The 25,693-nt window shown below is 33.9% G+C and overlaps 1 protein-coding gene across 1 annotated transcript in view; it reads right to left on the bottom strand.

The window, feature by feature from the left end:
* Positions 1–24,863, bottom strand: part of LOXHD1 (lipoxygenase homology PLAT domains 1) — a gene marked incomplete at its 5' end in the record, with an annotated part of 41,391 nt that extends 16,528 nt beyond the window's left edge. Inside the window, 21 exon segments of the mRNA XM_065731203.1 lie at positions 993–1,155; positions 2,197–2,313; positions 3,429–3,610; positions 6,206–6,334; positions 6,425–6,529; positions 6,648–6,796; positions 7,096–7,229; positions 7,304–7,458; positions 7,734–8,016; positions 9,848–10,008; positions 12,684–12,876; positions 14,190–14,386; positions 15,111–15,187; positions 17,367–17,527; positions 18,711–18,755; positions 18,757–18,866; positions 19,913–19,955; positions 19,958–20,050; positions 20,203–20,289; positions 21,768–21,926; positions 24,723–24,863. Coding sequence (XP_065587275.1) covers positions 993–1,155; positions 2,197–2,313; positions 3,429–3,610; positions 6,206–6,334; positions 6,425–6,529; positions 6,648–6,796; positions 7,096–7,229; positions 7,304–7,458; positions 7,734–8,016; positions 9,848–10,008; positions 12,684–12,876; positions 14,190–14,386; positions 15,111–15,187; positions 17,367–17,527; positions 18,711–18,755; positions 18,757–18,866; positions 19,913–19,955; positions 19,958–20,050; positions 20,203–20,289; positions 21,768–21,926; positions 24,723–24,863 — 2,884 coding nt within the window.
* Between the last annotated feature and the right edge of the window lie 830 nt (positions 24,864–25,693).

The following is a 25,693-nucleotide window of genomic DNA, read 5'->3' as shown; positions in this document are numbered from 1 at the left end:
TTACTTTATTTTATTTCATTTCATTTCATTTCATTTTATTTCATTTTATTTTATTTCATTTCATTTTATTTTATTTCATTTTATTTTTATTTTATTTCATTTTATTTTACTTTATTTTATTTATTTTATTTCATTTCATTTCATTTCATTTCATTTCATTTTATTTCATTTCATTTTTATTTTTATTTTATTTTATTTTATTTTATTTTATTTTATTTCATTTTATTTTATTTCATTTTATTTTATTTCATTTTATTTTATTTCATTTTATTTCATTTTATTTCATTTTTTTATTTTATTTTATTTTATTTTATTTTATTTTATTTTATTTTATTTTATTTTATTTTATTTCATTTTATTTCATTTCATTTTTATTTTATTTCATTTCATTTCATTTTATTTATTTTATTTATTTTACTTTATTTTATTTCATTTCATTTCATTTCATTTTATTTTATTTTATTTCATTTCATTTCATTTCATTTTATTTCATTTCATTTTTATTTTATTTCATTTCATTTCATTTCATTTATTTTATTTATTTTACTTTATTTTATTTCATTTCATTTCATTTTATTTTATTTCATTTTATTTTTATTTTATTTCATTTTATTTTACTTTATTTTATTTATTTTATTTCATTTCATTTTATTTTATTTATTTCATTTCATTTCATTTCATTTTATTATTTTATTTTTATTTCCATTTCATTTCATTTCATTTTACTTTCTTTTATTTTATTTTTATTTAATTTAATTTAATTTAATTTTCTTATTTTCTTATTTTATTTTATTTTATCTTTATTTAATTTTACCTTAATTCACCTTAATTTTCATTCCATTCCATTCATCTTTCCTTCTCACTCACTGTCTATTTCTCTTATTCTACTCCACCTCCCTCCCCATTTCTCCTTCCACTTCCGCTTTCATTTCCCCTCCCCCACCCACCCCTCCCCCCCCCACCCCTCCCCCCCGCACCCCGTCCGCCATTACCCTCCAGCGGCTCGTCCACGTCCTCCCGCGCCGTGTCCAAGCTGCCGTCGTCCATCAGCCTCTCGAGCCACAGCTCGGTGGGCGCCAGCTCCCTCACGATCTCCCCGTCGTCCTCCGACTTCGCCAGCCACCTCTCGCACGGAAACACCGCCGTTTCCGAGCCCTGAACGGTCCCACTGCCATCAGTCCCTCCTCAACCCCACCCGCAATTCCCTCCCATTCACGATTCCCATTCCCGTTTGAGATTCCCATTCCCATCTGGGATTCCCGACCCACATTCCCGTTTGGGATTCCCATTCCGATTCAGGATTCCCATTCGCGTTTGAGATTCCCATTCCCGTTTGAGATTCCCATTCCCATCTGGGATTCCCGACCCACATTCCCGTTTGGGATTCCCATTCCGATTCAGGATTCCCATTCCCGTTTGAGATTCCCATTCCCGTTTGAGATTCCCATTCCGATCTGGGATTCCCGACCCACATTCCCGTTTGGGATTCCCATTCCGATTCAGGATTCCCATTCGCGTTTGAGATTCCCATTCCCGTTTGAGATTCCCATTCCCATCTGGGATTCCCGACCCACATTCCCGTTTGGGATTCCCATTCCCATTCAGGATTCCCATTCCCGTTTGAGATTCCCATTCCCATCTGGGATTCCCAACCCACATTCCCATCTGGGATTCCCATTCCCATCTGGGATTCCCAACCCACATTCCCATCTGGGATTCCCATTCCCATCTGGGATTCCCATTCCCATCTGGGATCCCCGACCCGCATTCCCATCTGGGATTCCCATTCCAATCTGGGATTCCCGACCCACATTCCCGTTTGGGATTCCCATTCCCATTCAGGATTCCCATTCCCGTTTGAGATTCCCATTCCCATCTGGGATTCCCATTCCCATCTGGGATTCCCATTCCCATCTGAGATTCCCATTCCCATCTGGGATTCCCAACCCACATTCCCATTCAGGATTCCCATTCCCATCTGGGATTCCCGACCCACATTCCCATCTGGGATTCCCATTCCCATCTGGGATTCCCATTCCCATCTGGGATTCCACCATTTGAGATTCCCATTCCCATTCAGGATTCCCATTCCTGTTTGAGATTCCCATTCCGATCTGGGATTCCCGACCCACATTCCCATTTGGGATTCCCATTCCCATTTGGGATTCCCATTCCCATTCGGGAATCCCATCCCACCTTCCCGTTGGGAAGCAACCTCCGGACGGTCACGTGATCCAGGTGCCAACCGGAAGTCAGCCCTCGGCCGTCGTGTCCCACGCGGATCTTCTCGATGACGTCACCGACGTCCTCGAGCTTCCGGATCCCAACGGATATCAATCGATATCAAATAATATCAAAGAAGTGAGCGGGAATAGAAGGGCCACATTCCTTTTATCAATATTTATATATATATAAATGAAATATAAAAATTTATTAATATTTTATTCAATTTTTATATATTTTTCTATGTTTTATTAAATATTTATTAGCAGAAAATTAGATCAAATTATTAATATTAATATCGAATATTAAATTTTCTGTATATATTAATCATATTTTTTATTTATTCTGTTTTGAAATTAAAATCAATGTGTAAACATCAAGTTTAATTACATACATATATAATATATCATCAAATTATTATTATTAATATAATATTAAATCTTTATATGCATTTATTATTTTTTTATTTATTCAATTTCGAAATTAAAATTCACATTTCAATATTAGGTTTCTTTATATGCATTTATATACATAATATTAAAATTTATGGTTAATATTACTCTAAAATAGTAAATCCTTATATGTTTCTATTATTCTATTTTATATCTATTATACATATTATAATAAATATATAATATAATAATAAAATTTTTATATATATAATAATAATATATATGTAATTATTATATATTATTATATTATACAATACATAATATTACATATAATTATATATATCGTTATATAATTATTATTTATAATCATTAATTATTTATTTTTATATTAGTAATTAGATAATTATATATGTAGTATAATATTATATTTATCTAATAATATACACTATTATATAGATAGAGCCTGATATATCCCGATAGAGCCTGATAGGTCACGATAGAACCCAATATATCCCGATAGAGCCCAATAGAGGAACCCGATGGATCCCAATAGAGCCCCATAGATCCTGATAGAGCCCGATAGATTCCGATATAACCCGATAGAGCCCGATAGGTCCCGATAGATCGCGATAGAACCCAATAGATCCTGATAGAGCCCGATAGAGCCTGATAGGTCACGACAGAGCCCAATAGAAGAACCCGATAGATCCCAATAGAGCCCCATAGATCCTGATAGAGCCCGATAGATTCTGATATAACCCGATAGGTCCCGATAGATCGCGATAGACCGCGATAGAGCCCGATATGATTCACCTCCACGATAAAGCGATCGACCGAGTTCCTCTTGAAGCGCATCCTGCGCTCCCGCGGGTTGAGGCAGAGGGATTTCCGGCGCGTGCAGATCCCGTCCATCCCGTAGAGGACGATGAAGACGTCCGCGTCCGTTCCGGCCCCGAAGACGTCGCTGGTGTGCACCGTGACCTCGTAGGGCACGACTGAAACCGGAAACAGAACGAGAAGAACGGCAGCGATGAGCACGCTGCACAGGAAGCTCCGAAGCGGGTTTTAGGATTCCATTTTGATTTTGATTTTGATTTTGATTTTGATTTTGATTTTGATTTTGATTTTTATTTTTATTTTTATTTTTATTTTTATTTTTATTTTTTTTTTATTTTTATTTTTATTTTTATTTTTATTTTTATTTCTTTTTATTTTTATTTCTATTTATTTTTATTTTTATTTTTATTTCTTTTTTTTCTATTTCTATTTCTATTTTTACTTTTATTTTTATTTTTATTTCTATGTCTATTTTTATTTTTATTTCTTTTATTTTTATTATTTATTATTTATTTTTATTATTTATTTTTATTTTTTATTTCTATTTTTATTTCTATTTCTATTTTTCTATTTCCATTTCCATTCCCATTTCTATTCCTATTTCTATTTCATTTTTATTTTTATTTATTTATATTTTTACTTCTATTTTTTATTTTTATTTTTAATTTTATTTTTATTTTTGTTTTGTTTTATTTTTCCATTTCTATTCTTATTCTTATTCTTATTTTTTCTTTCAATTTTTCTTTCAATTTTTATTTTTATTTCTATTATTTCTATTTCTATTTTTATTTCTATTTTTATTTCTATTTTTATTTCTATTTCTATTTCTATTTCTATTTCTATTTCTATTTTTATTTCTATTTTTATTTTTATTTCTATTTTTATTTTTATTTCTATTTTTATTTTTATTTTTATTTCTATTTTTATTTCTATTTTTATTTCTATTTTTATTTCTATTTCTATTTTTATTTCTATTTCTATTTTTATTTTTATTTCTATTTTTATTTTTAATTTTTATTTCTATTTTTATTTGTAATTTTTATTTCTATTTTTATTTTTAATTTTTATTTCTATTTTTATTTCTATATTTCTATTTTTATTTCTATTTTTATTTCTATTTTTATTTTTATTTCTATTTTATTTCTATTTCTGTTATTTCTATTTCTATTTCTATTTCTATTTTTTATTTCTTTTCCTATTTCTATTTTTACATTTTTATATTTCTACTCATTTTCATTTTCAACAGGAAATCACTCGTCTCCAACAGGAAATCACTTACCTGAAACAGGAAATCACAAACCGGAAACTCCACAAATCCCTCCCACTTCCACTTCCCGCCGTTGTTCCCACCGCTTCCTCCCCCCGGGAACTTTCTAGAAGGATCCGGAGGTTTCTCGCGTGGGAACTCACAGGGGATGTACTCTCTGCTCTGAAGCTCCGCGGGGAAGAGGAAGCGCTCGATGGATCCGTCGTCCTCGGATTTATCCAACCAACGGCCGCAGGGGAATTGGAGGCAGCGACCCACGGATGGCGCGTCGATCTCCACCCACTCCACGAACCACCCGTGGGAGTGACCTGACGGAGCACAGTCACAGAAAGGAAGGGTGGCAGAATGAGAGGAAATGGGAAAGGAAATGGGAAAGGAAATGGGAAAGGAAATGGGAAAGGAAATGGGAAAGGAAATGGGAAAGGAAATGGGAAAGGAAATGGGAAAGGAAATGGGAAAGGAAATGGGAAAGGAAATAGGAAATGCAATAAAATAAAATAAAATAAAATAAAATAAAATAAAATAAAATAAAAAAATTAAAATGGAATAAAACGCAATGAGATACAATACAATACAATAAAACAAAATAAAATGTAATGAAATACAATAAAACAAAATAGAACGCAATAAAATATAACAAAACAAAATAAAATAAAACAAAGACATGAAAAATGAAAAAAAAAAAAAGAGTGGAAAAAAAAGGATGTGGATGGATTGGAGGAAGAAGAACGGAAAAGAATTTGGATGGAGTTGAGAAAGAATGAATGAAAAAGAAAAAAAAAGAATTCGGATCGATATGAGAAAAAAAAAGGGAAAAAATAAAGAATTTTGACGGATTTGAGAAAGAAAAAATGGAAAAAATACAAAGATTTGGATGGAATTGAGGAAGAAAAATGGAAATAAAAAAGGAAATGGGATGGATTGGAGGAAGAAAAAATGGAAAAAATGAATTTGGATGGAGTTGAGAAAGAAAAAATAGGAAAAAAAAAGATTTAGAAAAAAATTTGGAGAAAAGAAGAATTGGAGAAAAATGTTTGGATCAATTTGAGAAATCGGTGGGAGGAGAAAAAATGAAAAAAAAAAGAATTGGGGAAAAAAAGAATTTGAATCAATTTGAGAAATTAATAGGAGCAGAAAAAATGAAAAAAATAAATAATTTGTGAAAAAAAAAGAATTAGGATCAATTTGAGAAATCGATGGGAGGGGGAAAAAATGGAAAAAAAATAATTTGGTAAAAAAAAAAACAAAGAATTTTGATGGATTTGAGAAATGTATGGGAGCAGAAATAATGGAAAAAAATAAATTGGGAAAAAAAGAATTTGGGAAAAAAAAAGAATTTGAAAAAAATTGGAAAAGAATTTGGAAGAAAAAATTCGGATCGATTTGAGAAATTAATGGGAGAAAAAATGGATAAAAAATAAATAATTTGGAGAAAAAAAACCCCGAAGCATTTTAATTGATGAGAGATTTGATTGCGTTCTCGTACCCGTGTTATCGTGGCCGATCTTGATTTTCCTCAGCTCTCCGATATCGACGCACTCCACCGTGAACTCGTCGAGCTTCCCGCGCTCGAATTTATTCTTGTTGAGTTTGGACGACTTCAAACTGACCTTCCCTGGCGGGAAAGGAACCGGAAGTGGAGAAAACCCTTTTGGTTTTGATATCGATCGGGGATATCGATATCGGTTTTGATATCAATCCGCACCGGTGTCGTCTTTGGTGCCGTAGAGCGTGATGAAGACGTTGGCGTCGGTGCCGGCGTTCTTCCTGTCCCCTGTTTTCACCCTCACGATGTACGTGGTGGATTTGGCTGTAGGAGGAAATACTTCCGTCCCAAAATGAGCGGGAATTGGATTCTACTTCCTGTTTTGCTCTGAGTTTTGGCGGGAGAGGTCGAAACCGGAAGTGCACGCCTTCCCGAGCCCGACCTTTCTGCTCCAGGCCCAGCGTGGCGAGGGAGCGGCCGTCGTTTTCCGGATCTTTCTTCACGAATGCTTCATCCACGGGCACCAGCTCGCGGACCACCTGACCGTCGTCTTCCTCCACCGCCAACCACCGCTGGCACGGGAAATAATACCTCCAAGGAGGGCAAAAAAACCCCAATTGAGAAACAAACCCCCCCCAAAAAACCTACAAAGAGCTGAGCGACCCCATTTCCATCCCTAAGATTTAGGATTGCTCATTCAGAAAGCGATTCGAGGTCCTCGGCCCCATAGGATGGAATCCTTTCCCCACTGAAGGGATCCTAAAATCTTTTGGGATTTTTTGATTTAGGATCAGCGGATCCAACCCGAGCTCCTCCCAGTTGGATGATTTCTATTTCGGGTTTCTCCTAGGGCCCTCCTCGATCCCACAGAGCGTGACCCCATTTCTCACGTGGTTCCCTCTTTGGGGTCGACGATCTCCACCCTCTCCAGGAACCAACTCGGGCTGCTGCCCGAATTATCGTGGCGGATCCGGAGCTTCTTCAGCTCTCCCAAATCGATCGCTTTGACGGCGAACACGTCCACCTACGCGGGAGGAAAGAGGAAAAAAATCCTAAAAAAGGACTTATAGGGTTTTTTGTAGGATTTCCTGTTGTTACCTGCCCCCTTTCGAACTTGTTGAGGTTGGAGGACTTCCTGAGCTGGCGCTCGCCCGTGTCCCCTCGTTGGACGCCGTAGATGTTCACGAAGACGTTCGCGTCCGTCCCGGATCCCCACAGCGTTCCCGTGAGGACGCGGACCTCGTAGGTGATCTCTGCGGATGGGAAGGGGAAATGGAGGGAGGGGAGGGCGGAAATAGGGATGTGTGAGGCCGGAAATAGAGGCGTGAGGGCGGAAATAGGGAGAGGAGGGAGGAAATAGGGATGAGAGAGAGGAAATAGGGATGTGATCCCGGAAATGATGTCGGAAATAGGGACATGAGGCCAGAAATAGGGATGTGGGCCAGGAAATAGGGCCGGAAATAGGGATGTGTGTGCCCGGAAATAGGGAAGTGAGGCCGGAAATAGGGCCGTGAGCTCTGCTATTCACCCTCCAGTTCGGATTCCCCATCGGGCACCAGTTCCACCACGAGCTCCCCGTCTCCTTCGTCCCTCGCCAGCCAGCGTTGCGCCATGAACGTGTAGACATCCATTACTTCTTCCTCTTCCTCTTCCTCCTCCTTCCTCTCTTTCCCCTTTTTTTGGTCAGGTTTCTCCCTCCCCCCGGAGAGGCGCTTCAGCGTGACGCTCTCCAGGAACCAACCGTCCCCGATTCCCTTCCCATCGTGGCCAATCCGGATCTTATAAATCTTCCCCACGTCAGCGGCCTCAACCTGCCCCCGAGGAGAAGTCAGAATATGCAAATTAGAAAGAATTACGAGGCTCGTTAGCTTCCTTCCTCATTATTTCCTCATTATTTCCTCTAAAATCAGAGGAACCAAATGCTTCCTATTTTATTTTCATTTTACTAAATATATTTTATTATTATTCATTATTTTATTAATATTTATTATTTTATTTTCATTTTATTTTTTCTTTTTCTTTATTTTTCGTTCTCTGGCTCTTTTATTTTTTGATTTTCTTTTATTTTTTTCTTCTATTTTTTAATTTTAATTTGTTTACTTTATTTATTTTATTTTTTTATTTATTTTTCCTTTTTTTCGTTTTCTTTATTTTTATTTTTTTTTATTTTATTTTAATTTATATTTATATTTATATTTATATTTATATTTATATTTATATTTATATTTATATTTATATTTATATTTATATTTATATTTATATTTATATTTATATTTCCTTCTATTTTCCTTTTATTTTATTTTGTTTTATTTTATTTATTTTATTTTATTTTATTTCATTTTGTTTTTACTTTAATTTTTTTCTTTCCTTTCTATTATTTCTATTTCTATTTCTATTTCTAATTTCTATTTCTATTATTTCTATTTCTATTACTGCTATTTCTATTTCTATTATTGCTATTCCTATTTTATTTTTATTTTCATTTTATTTTTATTTTTATTTTTTTATTTTTCTTTTTATTTCTATTTCTATTATTTCTACTTCTATTTCTATTTCTATTTCTCTTATTTCTACTTTATTTTCATGTTCATGTTCATTTTATCTTTATTTTTCGTTTTATTTTTATTTTTATTTTCATTTTCATTTTCATTTCTATTTTTTAAATTGTATTTTTATTTTTTTTACTTTTACTTTTTTTCATTTTTATTTTCATTTTTATTTTCATTTTCAATTTAATTTTATTTATTTTTATTTTTATTTCTATTTCTATTTCTATTTTTTATTTTTATTTTTATTTTTATTTTTATTTTTATTTTCATTTTTTAATTTTCATTTTCATTTCTATTTCTATTTTTTAAATTGTATTTTTATTTTTTTATTTTTATTTTTACTTTTTTCATTTTTATTTTCATTTTTATTTTTATTTTCATTTTCATTTTTATTTTCATTTTCATTTTCATGTTCAATTTAATTTTATTTATTTTTATTTTTATTTTTATTTTTATTTTTATTTTTATTTTTATTTTTATTTTTATTTTTATTTCTATTTTTATTTTTATTTTTATTTTATTTTATTTTTATTTATTTTTGTTTGTATTTGTATTTGTATTTTTTATTTCTATTTCTATTTCTATTATTTCTATATCATTTTCATTTTCATTTAATTTTTATTTTTCATTTTATTTTTATTTTTAGTTTCATTTTCATTTCTATTTCTATTTCTATTTTTTAAATTTAATTTTATTTCTATTTCTATTTTTTATTTCTATTTCTATTTTTTATTTCTATTTTTTCATTTTATTTCTATTTTTAATTTTATTTTTATTTTTTCATTTTCATTCTCATTCTCATCCTCATCCTCATCCTCATCCTCATCCTCATCCTCATCCCCATTCTATTTCTTTGTATTTCCATTCCTACGCATTTATTTTTATTTTCATGTCTCTCTCTTCTTTAATGGAACGTTTCCTTTCATTTCCGTTCCTCCCTCCATTTCCGTTTCCGTTCCTCCCTCCATTTCCGTTCCTCCCTCCATTTCCGTTTCCGTTCCTCCCTCCATTTCCGCTCCTCCCTCCATTTCCGTTTCCGTTCCTCTTGGCGTCCCCGCGCTTCCCGTCCCCGCTCCGCCCCTCCCCCCCCCACCTTGAAGACGTCGGTGGCGCCGCGCTCGAAGTTGTCGGAGCGGTTCCGCAGCGCCACCACTTCCGTTTTGCCGCCGGCGCCGTAGATCTGCGCGGAGACGGCGGCGTCGGTTCCCGCGCCGCGCGGGGCGCCCGTGGCCACCACCACTTCGTAGTGGATCTCTGCGGGGGGAGCGGCCGGGGGGGCGGCGTGACGTGGCGCGGACGTGACAGTGCATAGAAAAGAATGACACAGTCAGGAGAAATTAAAGATGAGAGAAATCAGGAGAGAAATAATGAAAATTCATAGAAAATAATGAAAAATAAAAGATGAGAAATAATGAAAATTCATATAAAGTAATAATGAAAAATAAAAAATCATGAAAAATAAAAGATGAAATAATGGTAATTCATATAAAAATGAAAAATAAAAAAATCATGCAAAATAAAAGATAGAAATGATGAAAATTCATCTAAAATAATGCAAAAAATAATGAAAAATAAAAGATGAGAGAAATAATGAAAGTTCATAGAAAATAATGAAAAATAAAAGATAATGAAAAATAAAAGATAAAAAATAATGATAGAAATAATGATAGAAATAATGAAAATTCATTTAAAATAATGAAAAAGAAAAAAAGAATGAAAAATAAAAAATAATGAAAAATTAAAGATAGAAATAATGAAAATTCATAGAAAATAATGAAAAATAAAAGATGAGAGAAATAATGAAAATTTATATAAAATAATAATGAAAAATAAAAAATAAAAAATAATGATAGAAATAATGATAGAAATAATGAAAATTCATTTAAAATAATGAAAAAGAAAAAAAGAATGAAAAATAAAAAATAATGAAAAATTAAAGATAGAAATAATGAAAAATTCATATAAAAGAATGAAAAATAAAAAGATAATGAAAAATAAAAGATGAGAGAAATAATGAAAATTCATATAAAATAATAATGAAAAAAAAAGAAAAATAAAAGATGATGAAAAATACAAGATAGAAATAATGAAAATTCATGTAAAATAATGAAAAATAAAAATAAAAAATAATGATAGAAATAACGATAGAAATAATGAAAATTCATAGAAAATAATGAAAAATAAAAAATAATGAAAAATAAAAGATGGAAATAATGAAAATTCATAGAAAATAATGAAAAAATGATGATAGAGATAATGACAATTCATATAAAAAATGAAAAATAAAAAAGGAGAGAAATCATGGAAGTTCATAGAAAATAATGAAAAATAAAAGATAATGAAAAATAAAAGATGATGAAAAATAAAAGATGAAATAATGAAAATTCGTATAAAAAATGAAAAATAAAAAAATCTTGAAAAATAAAAGAAATAATGAAAATTCATCTAAAATAATGCAAAAAATAATGAAAAATAAAAGATGAGAGAAATAATGAAAATTCTTATAAAATAATAATGAAAAATAAAAAATAAAAAATAATGATAGAAATAATGATAGAAATAATGAAAATTCATATAAAATAATGAAAGAAAATAATGAAAAAAAAGATGATAGAAATAATGAAAATTCATGTAAAATAATGAAAAGTAATGAACAGGGATAAGTAGTAAAAAATGATAAGTAATGAGAACGAGGAAAATAGATGGTAATAAAAAATGATGAAAATGAGAATAAAGAATGGTTGAAAAAGGAAGATGATAAGAATGAGAAAAAAGAATAGAAATGATGAAAATAGTTAATAATAATGAGAAGTGATAGTGAAAAATGATAAAAACATTATAAAAATGATGAAAATAATGAAAAATAAATATGATAAAAATAATGGGAAATAAAAATGAGAAAAAATAATATAGGGTAATAAAAATAATGAAAATAGTAAAAATGATTAAAAAATGAAAGATAATAAAGAACGATAAAAATAATATAAAATTAAAAATAATGAATAGTAAGAAATAGTAAAAAATGATGGAAAATGATGAAAATGATGAAAACGAAAATAATAAAAATAATAAAATGATAAATAATAAAATAAATAATATAAACAAATAGAATAATATAAATTTCTAAAATATAAGAAAACAATGTTAAATAATAAAATAATGAATTTCAAATATAATAAAGTCATTTAATAAGGAAATAATAATGATAAAAAATAAAATATGATAAAAATAATATGAAATGAAAAATAATATGAGGTAATATGAAATAATTAAAAATAATGAAAAGTAATATCGAATAATTAAAAATAACGTAACGTAATAGTAACAAATGATAAAAAAATAATAGAAATGATGAAAATAATTAACAATAATGAGAAGTAATAAATAGTAAAAAGTGATTTAAAAAACAATAAAAATGATGAAAATAATAAAAAATAAATATGATAAAAAATAATGAGAAATAATTAAAAATGATAAAAAATAAAATATGATAAAATAATATGAAATGAAAAATAATATGAAATAATATGAAATACTAAACATAATGAAAAGTAATATAAAATCATTAAAAATAATGTAACTTAATAGTAACAAATGATAAAAAATTATAAAAATGATGAAAAGAATAGAAAAGAATAGAAAATAATAGAAAATAATAAAACACAAAAATGATGAAAATAATACATTAATAATATATAATGATTAATAAAGAATAATGAAAAATAATAAAAATGATAAAATTATGACAATTAATAAAGAATAATAAATGTTTATAGAAATAAACTTTTTTAAAATTCTATATTATACTTTTAATAATATTAAAAAATAATGAAAAATAATACGAAATGATAAAAAAATAATGGCAAATGAAATGAAATCGTAATCAAAAGTTAATAAAGAGAGCAACATGTTTCCCCTCGTGCTCTCACGTCTCTCCACGGGCACAACGTCGCTGGGGTAGAGCTCCACCTCCACGCAGCCGTCGCATTCGTCTTTGTCGAGCCAGCGGTTGCACGGGAAGATGTATTGGGTGCCCTGAGTGGGGACGGTGATCTCCACACATGCGAGGAACCAACCCGAGCGGAGACCCACGTTGTCGTGGCCGATGCGGATCCGGTTGATCTGAAATAAAAATGGAAGGAAGAAATGAGGATAATGGGTAATTAGAGAAAAAGGGAAGGAAAAAAGAGAGGAAAGGGGAAAAAAAAAGGAGAAAAAAAAAGGAAAAGGAAAGTGAAAAAGGAAGTGAAAAGAAATGGGAAAGGAAATGGAAATGAAAAGGTAAAAAAGGAAATGAGAAAAGTGGGGGAAAAGGAAATGGAGAAAAGGAGGAAAGAAAAGGAAATGAAAAGAAGAAAATAAAGGAAATGAAAAAAGGAAAAGAAAAAAAAGGAAAGAAGGAAAAGAAAGAAGAAAATTAAAAAATGAGAAAAGGAATTGAAAGGGAAATGAGAAAGAAAATGAAAAAAATGAGAAAAGAAATGGAAATTAAAAAAGGAAAATAAAAAAGAAAATGAAATAATGAGGAAAAAATGGAAACGAAAAAAAGGAAATAGAAAATGAAAAAAGAAATGAAAACAATGAGAAAAGGAAATGAAAAGAAGGAAATTAAAAGGAAAATAATAATGAGAAAAAAGGAAATAATAAAAAGTAATAGTAATAGAAAAGAGTAATGAAAAGAATAAAAAAGGAAAGAAAAGAGAAAAGAAAAATAAATTATGAAGTAATTTAAAAAAGAAAATGAAAAAATGAGAAGAAAAAGAAAATACGAAATGAGAAAAAAAGAAAAAGAGAAAAAGAAAATAAAAAAGAAAATGAAAATAAGAGAAGAAAAATAGAATAAAGAAAAAGAAAATAGATAAGAAAAATATGAACATAATTAAAAAAGAAAAAGAAAAAAGAAAAAAGTAAAATATGAAAATAAATTTAAAAAGGAAACAAAAAAAAGAAAATAAAATAATGAAGGCATAACATAATAAAAAAGAAAAGAAAAAAGAAAATAATAACGATTAAAAAATATAAAAGAAAATAATAAAAAAGAAAATAAAAAGGAAAAGAAAAAAGAAAAAGAAAAAAAGAAAATAAAATAAGAAAATAAATAATAAAAAAGAAAAAAAAGAAAAAGAAAAAAGAAAATAATAACGATTAAAAAATATAAAAGAAAATAATAAAAAAAGAAAATAAAAAGGAAAATAAAAAGAAAAGAAAATAAAATAAAATAAGAAAATTAATAATAAAAAAGAAAAAAGAAAAAAAGAAAATAATAATGATAAAAAAGGAAATAATATAAAAGAATATAATAAAAAGAAAACGGTAATAAAAAGAAAGTAATAAAAAAGAAAGAAAAATAGAAAAGAAGAAAGAATATGAAAAGAAAAGAACGAAAATAATAAAAAAGGAAAAGAAAAAAAAAGATCATTGCCGTCTACCCCCACCTTCCCGATATCCATTGTGTCTATGGTGAACTCATCCACTCGGCCGCGCTCGAAATAATTCCCGAGGTCGTTGTCGGACACCAGGAGCGTCTCCTTGCTCGTGTCGGCTTTTTCACCGTAGAGCTTGATGAAAACCTTGGAATCCGAGCTGGCGCCGGGGACATCTCCCGTCCTCACGCTGATGTGATAACTGACATCTGGAGGAGGATTCGTGCGCCAAAGAAATCGGGCTCATAACCAGAAACACATTTTCCTCCCCCTCCCTTTTCGTTTCCCTCCCCGTCCTAATTTCCAACTCCGAAAAATGAGCTTCAAAAAGCTTCACCTCTTTTTTCCCCTTCGACCCCTTCAGGTTTTTTTTTTTTCCTATTTAAATCTTACTTCTCTATAAAAAAAAAAAAATCTAAAAAAAAAGAAACATCTCAACTTGAACGCTTTCTACAAAAAAAATAATTCATCAAAATCATCAAAAATCATTCCAAAATCATCGCATCATTGGAGCCCCAATTCTCCAGAAAAAAAAGCAGTGTAAAATTCCATATTTTTTTCCTCTAGGAAATAAAATCTCTACGTGGATTTTCTCCCCGATAGGAGCATGGATTTGAGATTTCTTTGATAGAAAAACGCGCACGCAAAATCCCACAATTAAATTAGCAATTAAAAATCAGAGCTCCTTTCGACACACTTCGTGTCGCCGTTATTCGTTTCTCATGCGGATTCATCCCGATATAAAGGGGAAATTAAAAAGCATTTCCTCCAGCTTCCCGCGTCGGAGCGGTGGAATGAATTTGATGTGAGCTGATAGGATTTATTAAACAAAATCAATGTGGTGCTCCAATCCACACCATTTTTTTTTCTCCTACTTCTTAATTTTCCACCTCTTTTCGCCAATCCTGAATTCGGAGTGGGGGCAGAACTCACTTTTTAGCAGTGCTGATTGCCCCGCGGGCACCAATTCTCGCACGATCTGCCCGTCGTCCTCGTTTTTGTCGAGCCACCTGTCCAATTAGGGCGGACTAATTAGGACCCGTTGACGTTTGACCCATCCCAAAATCCTCGCCGCCCTCGTTAGCGGCTGTCTTGATTGCCATCTTTCCCATCATGACCAGAGCCCTTGATTTTAATTTCTTTCACAACTTTTTGAATCAGACGACTTCAAATGAACCACCGAAAACAAAATGGGAAAAATCCCAAATGGAGGATGGTTCAACCACTTGGGATCAGATCCCAAAATCGTCCCCTTGAGATCAGATCCCAAAATCAAACACTTGAGATCAGATCCCAAAATCGTCCCCTTGAGAAAAAACCCCGTGGGGGAGGGTGGGAAATTGGGCTCAGGAGTGGAAGTGTGGGGAGAGAGGAAGAGGAGCGTGGCATCAAGTCGTAAAAGAGGAAGGCTTTGATCTTTTGGGGTCGGGGGATGAATTTTACCTGGTGGAAGTGCTCCTTAATACCTTTCTGTGCCGGAGTTCTTGATGCTGGCTCGGGGTTCACCTCCTTGAGTGGGATTATGGGGTCACAGCACCCCAAAATCTCTTCTGTTGGTGCGGGAATGAAGTGGGGGGAGCAGAGAAACCCAACCACCCCAGGACCACCAAACTCAGCGCGGTTTTAGGGTCGGATATGGGGGAGTAGGGGATGGCAGGACATAAATATTTTCCACGAGGAACAGATCTCCGTGCGCAGAGCCCACAGAGGGCAAAAATCCACACTTATTTGTGTACCTCCTCAAGGATAAAATATCTACACAGATATTTCTGGAACAGATTTCGCAGCTGAATGAAACTCGGGGATTTTTCCCCGGGGTCGTCGGTGTGACGCCCATTTTCTGGGGTCGGATCGGATAAATGCTCGTTCTTCTGGAGCTGTCACGATTATAAAGTTTGAGATATCCCTAGAGAGTCGTGAAAAATCCTTTGGATAAAAAGGAAAAACGCGCGTGGATGCAAATAAATCCAGAACGGGGATTTACGCGCTATGAAGATCTCTACGGGATTATCGCGTGGATTTCAGGGACGGCGGCGACTTCATCGAGCCCTCTGTCGTGATATAATTTATAGGGATGAGGAATATCTCTGCACACGTGAGATGTGTTCCTGGTGGGGGATATTTCGTCCTCTCATCGACCTGAGAAGTCCCATATCTCAGCACGGGAGTTGAATTGAATCCCACCGTGGGGATGGAGGCAGGGAAAACCCAGAAAGATCCTACAGGACCGTCCACCAAAGCAGTGGGGGCACAATTCGTCCTTGGCCCGCAGGGTTGGAGGGGAACCTCCAAATTCTGTGGGTCAGGGAGATCGTTCTCGTCCTCGTGGAGGATGCAGTGGGTGAGCACCTTCTCCCTCAGCCTCGAGTCCGCGACGTCGCCCGGATTCTGCGATGGTGTCCCGGTCTCACTCCGGAGACGAGGGCACCAAAGGTAGGGGTGGGGAGTGGCTTTCCCCCGTGTTTAGAGGCGATCAGTCGTGGAAACTTCTGGATCTGAGGGGATAGAGCTGGCACGAGGACAGCAATCGGGACTCGCCCGGAAGAAGAGGCGGCGAGAAAGGAGGGAAGAGTGGAATTCCGTCGCTTAAGGCCTGAAGCCTTCATCTTTTTTAACCCCTCCTCTTTTCTTTGGCCCCTAAGGGGGGACCTGAACGCACCCCGTGGACTTCAGAGTGAAGATTCTGCGTTTTTCATCCCTTTTTTGGGGAGTCCCTAAGGGGAACAGCTGGGTGGACTCTGCCTGAACCACGTAGAGGATGAGGAGGGAAGGCAACGAAGAGGAAAAAGACCCCAAACCGAAACCTCCCCCAGAAATATCTCTGAAGATATTCAGTGCCCAACTGAAAATCCGTCGAGCTCGGTCGCTCGGCTCGAAGGCGTTCGGATTTTAGGTGAAAAAAAAAAAAACAACCCAAACTCATCCCATCACTCCTGAAAAGATGAGATGTGGGACAACAGAGCCCCGGAGGTGGGACTGGAAGTTGTGTTTTAATTTCGGATAACGCCGAGCTCATGGCTGGAGGGTTCCCAATTCGGGCGGAGCGAAAAAGGAAACGGATGCCGAAATCCAATAAATCAAATAAATCAAATGCAAAAATCCCACTCTTGGGGTGATAGGATTTTGGAAGAGTGGGAAGTGATAAAGCTGGGGGGTATGGTTAGTGAACAGGAGCGTGGGTTCGGGTACCTGTAGCACGGGAATTCCACCGCCTCGCTTTCTGGCTGTCCTTCTTCCCTCACTATCACCTTGGCAAGGTACCAGCCACTGCTTCCTCCTTTGCCATCGTGCCCTATCCTCACCCTCCTCACCTGCTTCAGCGTCACCGCTTCGACCAAGAACTCGTCGGCCTTGGAGGAGGAGAGAAAGAGAAAGGTAAGGCGGGATTTCCTCTAAAAACAGAAAACTCGGCGTGATCACCGCGGTCGAGCCAGCGTCGTGAGCGTGATGCGAGGGGACTGCTCACGGGAGGAAGAAGAGCAGAGAATTCACTCCAGAACGAAAGCTGGGACATCGTGGCTGAAGCGGAAGTGGGAAACGCGCCATCTCCCAGTGTTCACCATCTCCACTATTTTAATTTAATTTAATTTAATTTAATTTAATTTATTTTTATTTTATTTTATTCATTTATTTTTTTAATTTATTTTATTTTATTATTGTATTTAATTTTATTTTACTTTATTTTATTTATTTTTTTATTTCATTGTATTTTGTTTTGTTTCATTTTTTTATTTTATTATATTATTTTATATTTTATTTTTTCTTTATTTTACTTTATTTTATTTTATTATTTTATTTATGTTTTTATTTTATTTTATTTTATTTTATTTTATTTTATTTTATTTTATTTTATTTTATTTTATTCATTTATTTATTTTATTTTATTTATTTTATTTTATTTTATATTTTTTATTTTATTTTATTATTGTATTTAATTTTATTTTACTTTATTTTATTTTTTATTTTTTATTTCATTGTATTTTGTTTTGTTTCATTTTTTATTTTATTATGTTATTTTATTTTATTTTATTTTTCCTTTATTTTATTTTACTTTATTTTATTATTTTATTTTTGTTTTTATTTTATTTTATTTTATTATTTTATTTTATTTTATTTTATTCTATTTCATTTCATTTCATTTCATTTCATTTCATTTCATTTCATTTCATTTCATTTCATTTCATTTCGAAAACATGTTGAAAATGTGATTTGATCTTCATTTTCTTCCCCATTTCTCACCCGAACGTGGAGAAAACCAATAAAATACGAAATAGCCCGATCCCATCAATCAAATTTGCATATTATTTGCATATTAATGCAGCAAATCAACACCTCCAACATTTCTTTCTCCCTCCTCTTCCTCAAACCAGAAGGAAAAATGGGTGAGATTTCAAATCTACAGTGCCAGAATTTTCTTCTCCCTTCTCCTCCTCAAACCAGAAGGAAAAATGGGTCGAGATTTCAAACCTACACCTCCAAAATTCAAATCAAGCCGCCACGCATCTTAATTTTTAATTAGCTGCTCGGACTTACGTTGCCCTTCTCAAACTTGTTGACGTTGTTGATGCATTTGTAGAGCGACGCGGTCTCCCGTGTCGCCCTGCTCGCCGATGAGGCAGATGAAGACGTTGGCGTCGGTGCCGCTGCCGCTCACCGTCCCCGTGCAAACGGTCACGCGATATTTGATCACTGTGATGAAGGAAGGAAGAAATACCACCCGTGCTGTCAGGCGACGCGGATCGTTTTAAGGGTTTTCTCTTCCTACCAAGAGTTCTTGGAGCGTAGCACCGAGAAAAGAGGAATTAGTAAAAAAAGAGAGCCCAAAAATACGAAGAAAAGCCATAAAAATTCGCGACGGAATCGATGTGAGTACACGCTCATGTAGGAGGAAGGGAATCGGAGACTGTGGACCCAAAAAACCTGACCCAAAAATCCTAACCCTAAAACCCTGACCCTAAAAGCGTAAACCTGATCCTAACCCTAACCCTAACCCAATAACACTAACCCTAACCCAATAACCCTAACCCTAACCTTCAACCTAACCCTAACCCTAATCATATCCCTAACCCTAATCCTAACCCTATAACGCTAACCCTAACCTTAACCCTAATCCTAACCCTAACCCTAACCCTAACCCTAACCTTAAACCTAACCTTAAACCTAACCCTAACCCTAACCCTATAACACTAACCCTAACCCTAACCCTAACCCTAACCTTAAACCTAACCCTAACCCTAACCATAAACCTAACCCTATAACGCTAACCCTATAACGCTAACACTAAACCTAACCCTACCCTAACCCTAACCCTAACCCTAACCCCATAACCCCTAACCCTAACCCTATAACCCTAACCCTAACCCTAACCCTATAACCCTAACCCTAACCCCAACCCTAACCCTAACCCTAACCCTAACCCTATAACCCTGACCCCATAACCCTAACCCTAACCCTAACCCTATAACCCTAACCCCATAACCCTAACCCTAACCCCAACCCTAACCCTAACCCTAACCCTAACCCTATAACCCTGACCCCATAACCCTAACCCTAACCCTATATAACCCAAACCCTATAACCCTAACCCTAACCCTAACCCTAACCCTATAACCCTGACCCCCTAACCCTAACCCTAACCCTAACCCTATAACCCTAACCCTAACCCCAACCCTAACCCTATAACCCTGACCCATAACCCTAACCCTATAACCCTGACCCCAACCCACAGCTCTCACCTGGCATGACCTCCTCCACCAGAGCCCCCTGGGCCGGGAGCTCACCCGCACCACCTCGTTATCGTCCTCGTTAATGTCCAACCACCTCCCGCAGTGGAACGAGTACTTCTCCTTGCTCAACGTCTTCAGCAGAGTCACCTCAGGAGGGAAACAAAAGACCTCAGCAAAAGAGCCGAGAAAATTCCGGAAAGATCCGGAGGAATAAAGATCCCGGAAGTTGCTTCCGGATCAAGATCATGACAGGAAATGATAAAGGGATTGGAAACGGAAATCGATTTTTGTCCTCTCACCTTGTCCAGGTGCCAACCGGAAAACGGGTTTCGCTTCTCGTGCCAGATCCGGAGTTTGTAGAACGTGCCGAGTTCGGGGAGCTCGATCTGGAGGGGGAGGGGAGGAAACCTATAACCCTATAACCCTAACCCTATAACCCAAACCCTAACCCTATAACCCTAACCCTATAACCCTAACCCTAACCTATAACCCTAACCCTAACCCTAACCCTATAACACTAACCCTAACCCTAACCCTAACCCTATAACCCTAACCCTAACCCTATAACCCTAACCCTAACCCTATAACCCTAACCCTAACCCTAACCCTAACCCTAACCCTAACCCTAACCCTATAACCCTAACCCTATAACCCTAACCCCTAACCCTATAACCAAACCCTAACCCTAACCCTATAACCCTAACCCTATAACCCTAACCCCATAACCCTAACCCTATAACCCTAACCATATAACCCTAACCCCATAACCCTAACCCTATAACCCTAACCCTATAACCCTAACCCTATAACCCTAACCCTAACCCTATAAGCCAAACCCTAACCCTAACCCTAACCCTATAACCCTAACCCTAACCCTATAAGCCAAACCCTAACCCTAACCCTAACCCTATAACCCTAACCCTATAACCCTAACCCTAACCCTATAACCCTAACCCTATAACACTAACCCTATAACCCAAACCCTAACCCTAACCCTAAACCCTAACCCTAACCCTATAACCCTAACCCTATAACCAAAACCCTAACCCTAACCCTATAACCCTAACCCTAACCCTATAACCCTAACCCTATAACACTAACCCTATAACCCAAACCCTAACCCTAACCCTAAACCCTAACCCTAACCCTATAACCCTAACCCTATAACCCTAACCCTAACCCTAAAACCTAACCCTATAACACTAACCCTATAACCCAAACCCTAACCCTAACCCTAAACCCTAACCCTAACCTATAACCCAAACCCTAACCCTATAACCCTAACCCTAACCCTAACCCTAACCCTATAACCCTAACCCTATAACCTTAACCCTATAACCCTAACCCTATAACCCTAACCCTAACCCTATAACCCTAACCCTAACCCTATAAGCCAAACCCTAACCCTAACCCTAACCCTATAACCCTAACCCTATAACCCTAACCCTATAACCCTAACCCTAACCCTAACCCTAACCCTAAAACCCTAACCCTAACCCTATAACCCTAACCCTATAACCCTAACCCTAACCCTAACCCTATAACCCTAACCCTAACCCTATAACCCTAACCCTAAACCCTATAAGCCAAACCCTAACCCTAACCACCCTAACCCTATAACCCTAACCCTATAAGCCAAACCCTAACCCTATAACCCTATAACCCTAACCCTAACCCTAACCCTATAACCCTAGAGCAAGGAGCATGACCTGTCGAGGTGGGTCCGATTAAAGAATTTATCGTGATATAAATTGGAATCGAAATGAGATTAAAATAGGAAAGGGGGCGATAACGAGCGGCAAGATGGCGCCACGAGCCCCGCCCCCTCCCCCCAAAATATGCAAATTTGGGGGCGGATCCGTACCGTGAATTTGTCGGTCTGTCCGGATTCGAAGTTGTCCGAGTTGTTGTCGAGTTTCATCTCGTCGGATTTGCCGCGGTCGCCGTAGATCTGGAAGAAGATGGTGGCGTCCGTGCCGGCGTTCTTCAGCTCGCTCGTCCAGATCCAAAGGGACCACGGTTTCTCTTTGGGAATCGTAATTATCGAATCCAAATTAATGAAAATAAATGCATGCAGACATAAATAGGCGGGTGGATACATCAGTGAGTCAATAGAGAGATAAATGAATGAATAAATAGAGAGATAAATGAATAAATAGAGAGATAAATGATGATAGTAAATGAGTGAATAGATAAATAGATAAATGAATAAATAAATAGATAAATGATGAAATGATAGTAAATGAGTAATTAGATAAATGAATGAATAAATAGAGAGATAAATGATGATAGTAAATGAGTAAATAGATAAATAGATAAATTAATAAATAAATAAATAGATAAATGATGAAATGATAGTAAATGAGTAAATAGATAAATAGATGAACGAATGAATAAGAGAGAGATAAATGATGAAATGATAGTAAATGAGTAAATAGATAAATGAATAAATAAATAGATAAATGATGAAATGATAGTAAATGTGTAAATAGATAGATAAATGAATAAATAAATAGAGAGATAAATGAATAAATAGATAGATAAATGATGATAGTAAATGAGTGAATAGATAAATAGATAAGTGAATAAATAAATAGAGAGATAAATGATGAAATGATAGTAAATGAGTAAATAGATAAATGAATGAATAAATAAATAGAGAGATAAATGAATAAATAGATAGATAAATGATGATAGTAAATGAGTGAATAGATAAATAGATAAATGAATGAATAAATAAATAGATAAATGATGAAATGATAGTAAATGAGTAAATAGATAAATAGATAAATTAATAGATAGAGATAAATGATATAGTAAATGAGTAAATAAATAGATAAAAATGAATAAATAAATAGAGAGATAAATGATGATAGTAAATGAGTAAGTAGATAAATAGATAAGTGAATAAATAAATAAATGATGAAATGACAGTAAATGAGTAAATAGATAAATTAATAAATAGATAGAGATAAATGATGATAGTAAATGAGTAAATACATAAATAGATAAATTAATAAATTAAAAAATAGATAAATGATGAAATGATAGTAAATGTGTAAATAGATAGATAAATGAATAAATAAATAGATAGATAAATGGTGAAATGATAGTAAATGAGTAAATAGATAAATAGATAAATTAATAGATAGAGATAAATGATATAGTAAATGAGTAAATAGATAAATAGATAAATGAATAAATAGATAGAGAGATAAATGATGAAATGATAGTAAATGAGTAATTAGATAAATGAATGAATAAATAAATAAATAAATAGAGAGATAAATGATGAAATGATAGTAAACGATAGATAAAGGATAGATGAATAAATGAATGAATGAATGAATAAATAAATAAATGAAATTAATAGTAATGAAAAACACGAATGGGGTGAATGAAGGAATGAACGAATGAAGAAAGAAATGAATGGAAAAATAAAAAGTAAATATTAATAATAATAAAAGAAAGAACAGAACAGTAACAGAAGAAATGAAAACGAAGAAAGAAATGAAAATGAAAAGGAAAAAATGAAAAGGAAAAAGGAAAAAATGAATGAGGAATAAAAAGGAAGAAATAAATGGAAAAGACAAAATAAGAAAGAATCAGTAATGCGTAGAAGAGATAAGAAATATGAAATAAGAGATTAAAAACGAGGCGTGAAAAATTAGAAGGAAAAAATAAGTGAAATAGAAAAAATAAAATAGAAAAAATGAAATAGAAAAAATAAAATAGAAAAAATAAAATAGAAAAAATAAAATATATAAGAAATAAAATATGAAAACTTGGAAAGAAAAGATAAGAAATGAAAAGGAAAAAATAAATAAAATATAAAATATAAGACATAAAATACAAGGACTGCGAAAGGGAAATGAAAAATAGAATAAAGATAGAATAAAAATATGGGACAAGAAATAAAATGCGAAAAATACGAAAGAAAAATAAGACAAGAGAAATGAAAAGTAAAAGCTAGGAAATAAAAAATAAAAAATAAATTAATAATAATAAAAAATGAAAAAATAAATTATAAAATTAATAGTAAGAAATAAAAATAAAAATAAATTATACAATTAATAATAAGAAATAAAAAATAAAAATTAAATTCTAAAATTAATAATAAGAAATAAAAAATAAAAATTTAATTCTAAAATTAATAATAAGAAATAAAAAATAAAAATAAATTCTAAAATTAATAATAAGGAGTAAAAAATAAAAATTAAATTCTAAAATTAATAATAAGAAATAAAAATAAAAATAAATTCTAAAATTAATAATAAGAAATAAAAAATAAAAATAAATTATACAATTAATAATAAGAAATAAAAAATAAAAATAAATTATACAATTAATAATAAGAAATAAAAAATAAAATTAAATTATACAATTAATAATAAGAAATAAAAAATAAAAATAAATTATATAATTAATAAGAAGAAATAAAAACTAAATTATACCATTAATAATAAGAAATAAAAAATAAAAAATAAATTATACAATTAATAATAAGAAATGAATAAAAAGTAAAAAATAAATAAAAATAAGAAATAAATGAAAAATATTTAAATCGAAAATATCCGTCCCCGTGGGGCAGATCCCACTCCCGTGGGGCAGATCCCTATCCCATGGGGCAGACCCCACTCCCGTGGGGCAGATCCCACCCCTGTGGGGCAGATCCCTATCCCATGTGGCAGATCCCGCTCCGTGGGGCAGATCCCGCTCCCGTAGGACAGATTCCAACCCCGTGGGACAGATCCCACTTATGTGAGGCGGATCCCACCCCTGTGGGGCAGATCCCACCCCCGTGGGGCCCCACCCGGACCTACTTTTTCAACCTCCTCTGGCGGAGGGAGACCATTTCGTAGAGCTCCCTCTCGATGAGACCGTCGCCTTCGTCTTCGTCCAACCATTTCCCGCACGGGAAGGTCTGCTCGATGCCGGTGAACGGGCAATAAACCACCACCTGGAAACGGGACCGGAAATCGAGTTAATTAATCGACCTAATTAGGAGTTGATCCACCCAATTAGAAGTTGATCCACCCAATTAGGAGTTGATTGACCCACCCAATTAGGAGCTGATTGATGGATCTGATTAGGAGCTGATTGATTGGCCTAATTAGGAGTCGATCCACCCAATTAGGAGTCGATCCACCTAATTAGGAGTTGATCCACCCAATTAGGAGTTGATCCACCTAATTAGGAGTTGATGGATCGACCCAATTAGGAGTTGATAAAGACAATTAGGAGTTGATGGATCAACCCAATTAGGAGTTGATGGATTGACTCAATTAGGAGTTGATTGATCCACCCAATTAGGAGTTGATCCACCTAATTAGGAGTTGATTGACCAACCCAATTAGGAGCTGATTGATCGACCTGATTAGGAACTGATTGATTGGCCTAATTAGGAGTTGATCCACCCAATTAGAAGTTGATCCACCTAATTAGGAGTTGATCCACCTAATTAGGAGTTGATGGATCAACCCAATTAGGAGTAGATTGTTTCACCCAATTAGGAGTTGATGGATCCACTCAATTAGGAGTTGATAAAGACAATTAGGAGTTGATGGATCAACCTAATTAGGAGTTGATGGACTGACTCAATTAGGAGTTGATTGATCCACCCAATTAGGAGTTGATCCACCTAATTAGGAGCTGATCAATCACCCCAATTAGGAGTTGATGGATCGACCTAATTAGGAGTTGATTGATCCACCTTATTAGGAGCTGATCAATCACCCCAATTAGGAGTTGATCACCCCAATTAGGAGTTGATCACCCCAATTAGGAGTT

Source organism: Cyrtonyx montezumae, unplaced genomic scaffold (genome assembly GCF_038088225.1).
Source record: "Cyrtonyx montezumae isolate F1298 unplaced genomic scaffold, pur_monq_1.0 scaffold_139, whole genome shotgun sequence".
In the NCBI taxonomy this organism is placed as follows: Eukaryota; Metazoa; Chordata; class Aves; order Galliformes; family Odontophoridae; genus Cyrtonyx; species Cyrtonyx montezumae.
This window is presented reverse-complemented; position numbering and strand designations above follow the sequence as displayed.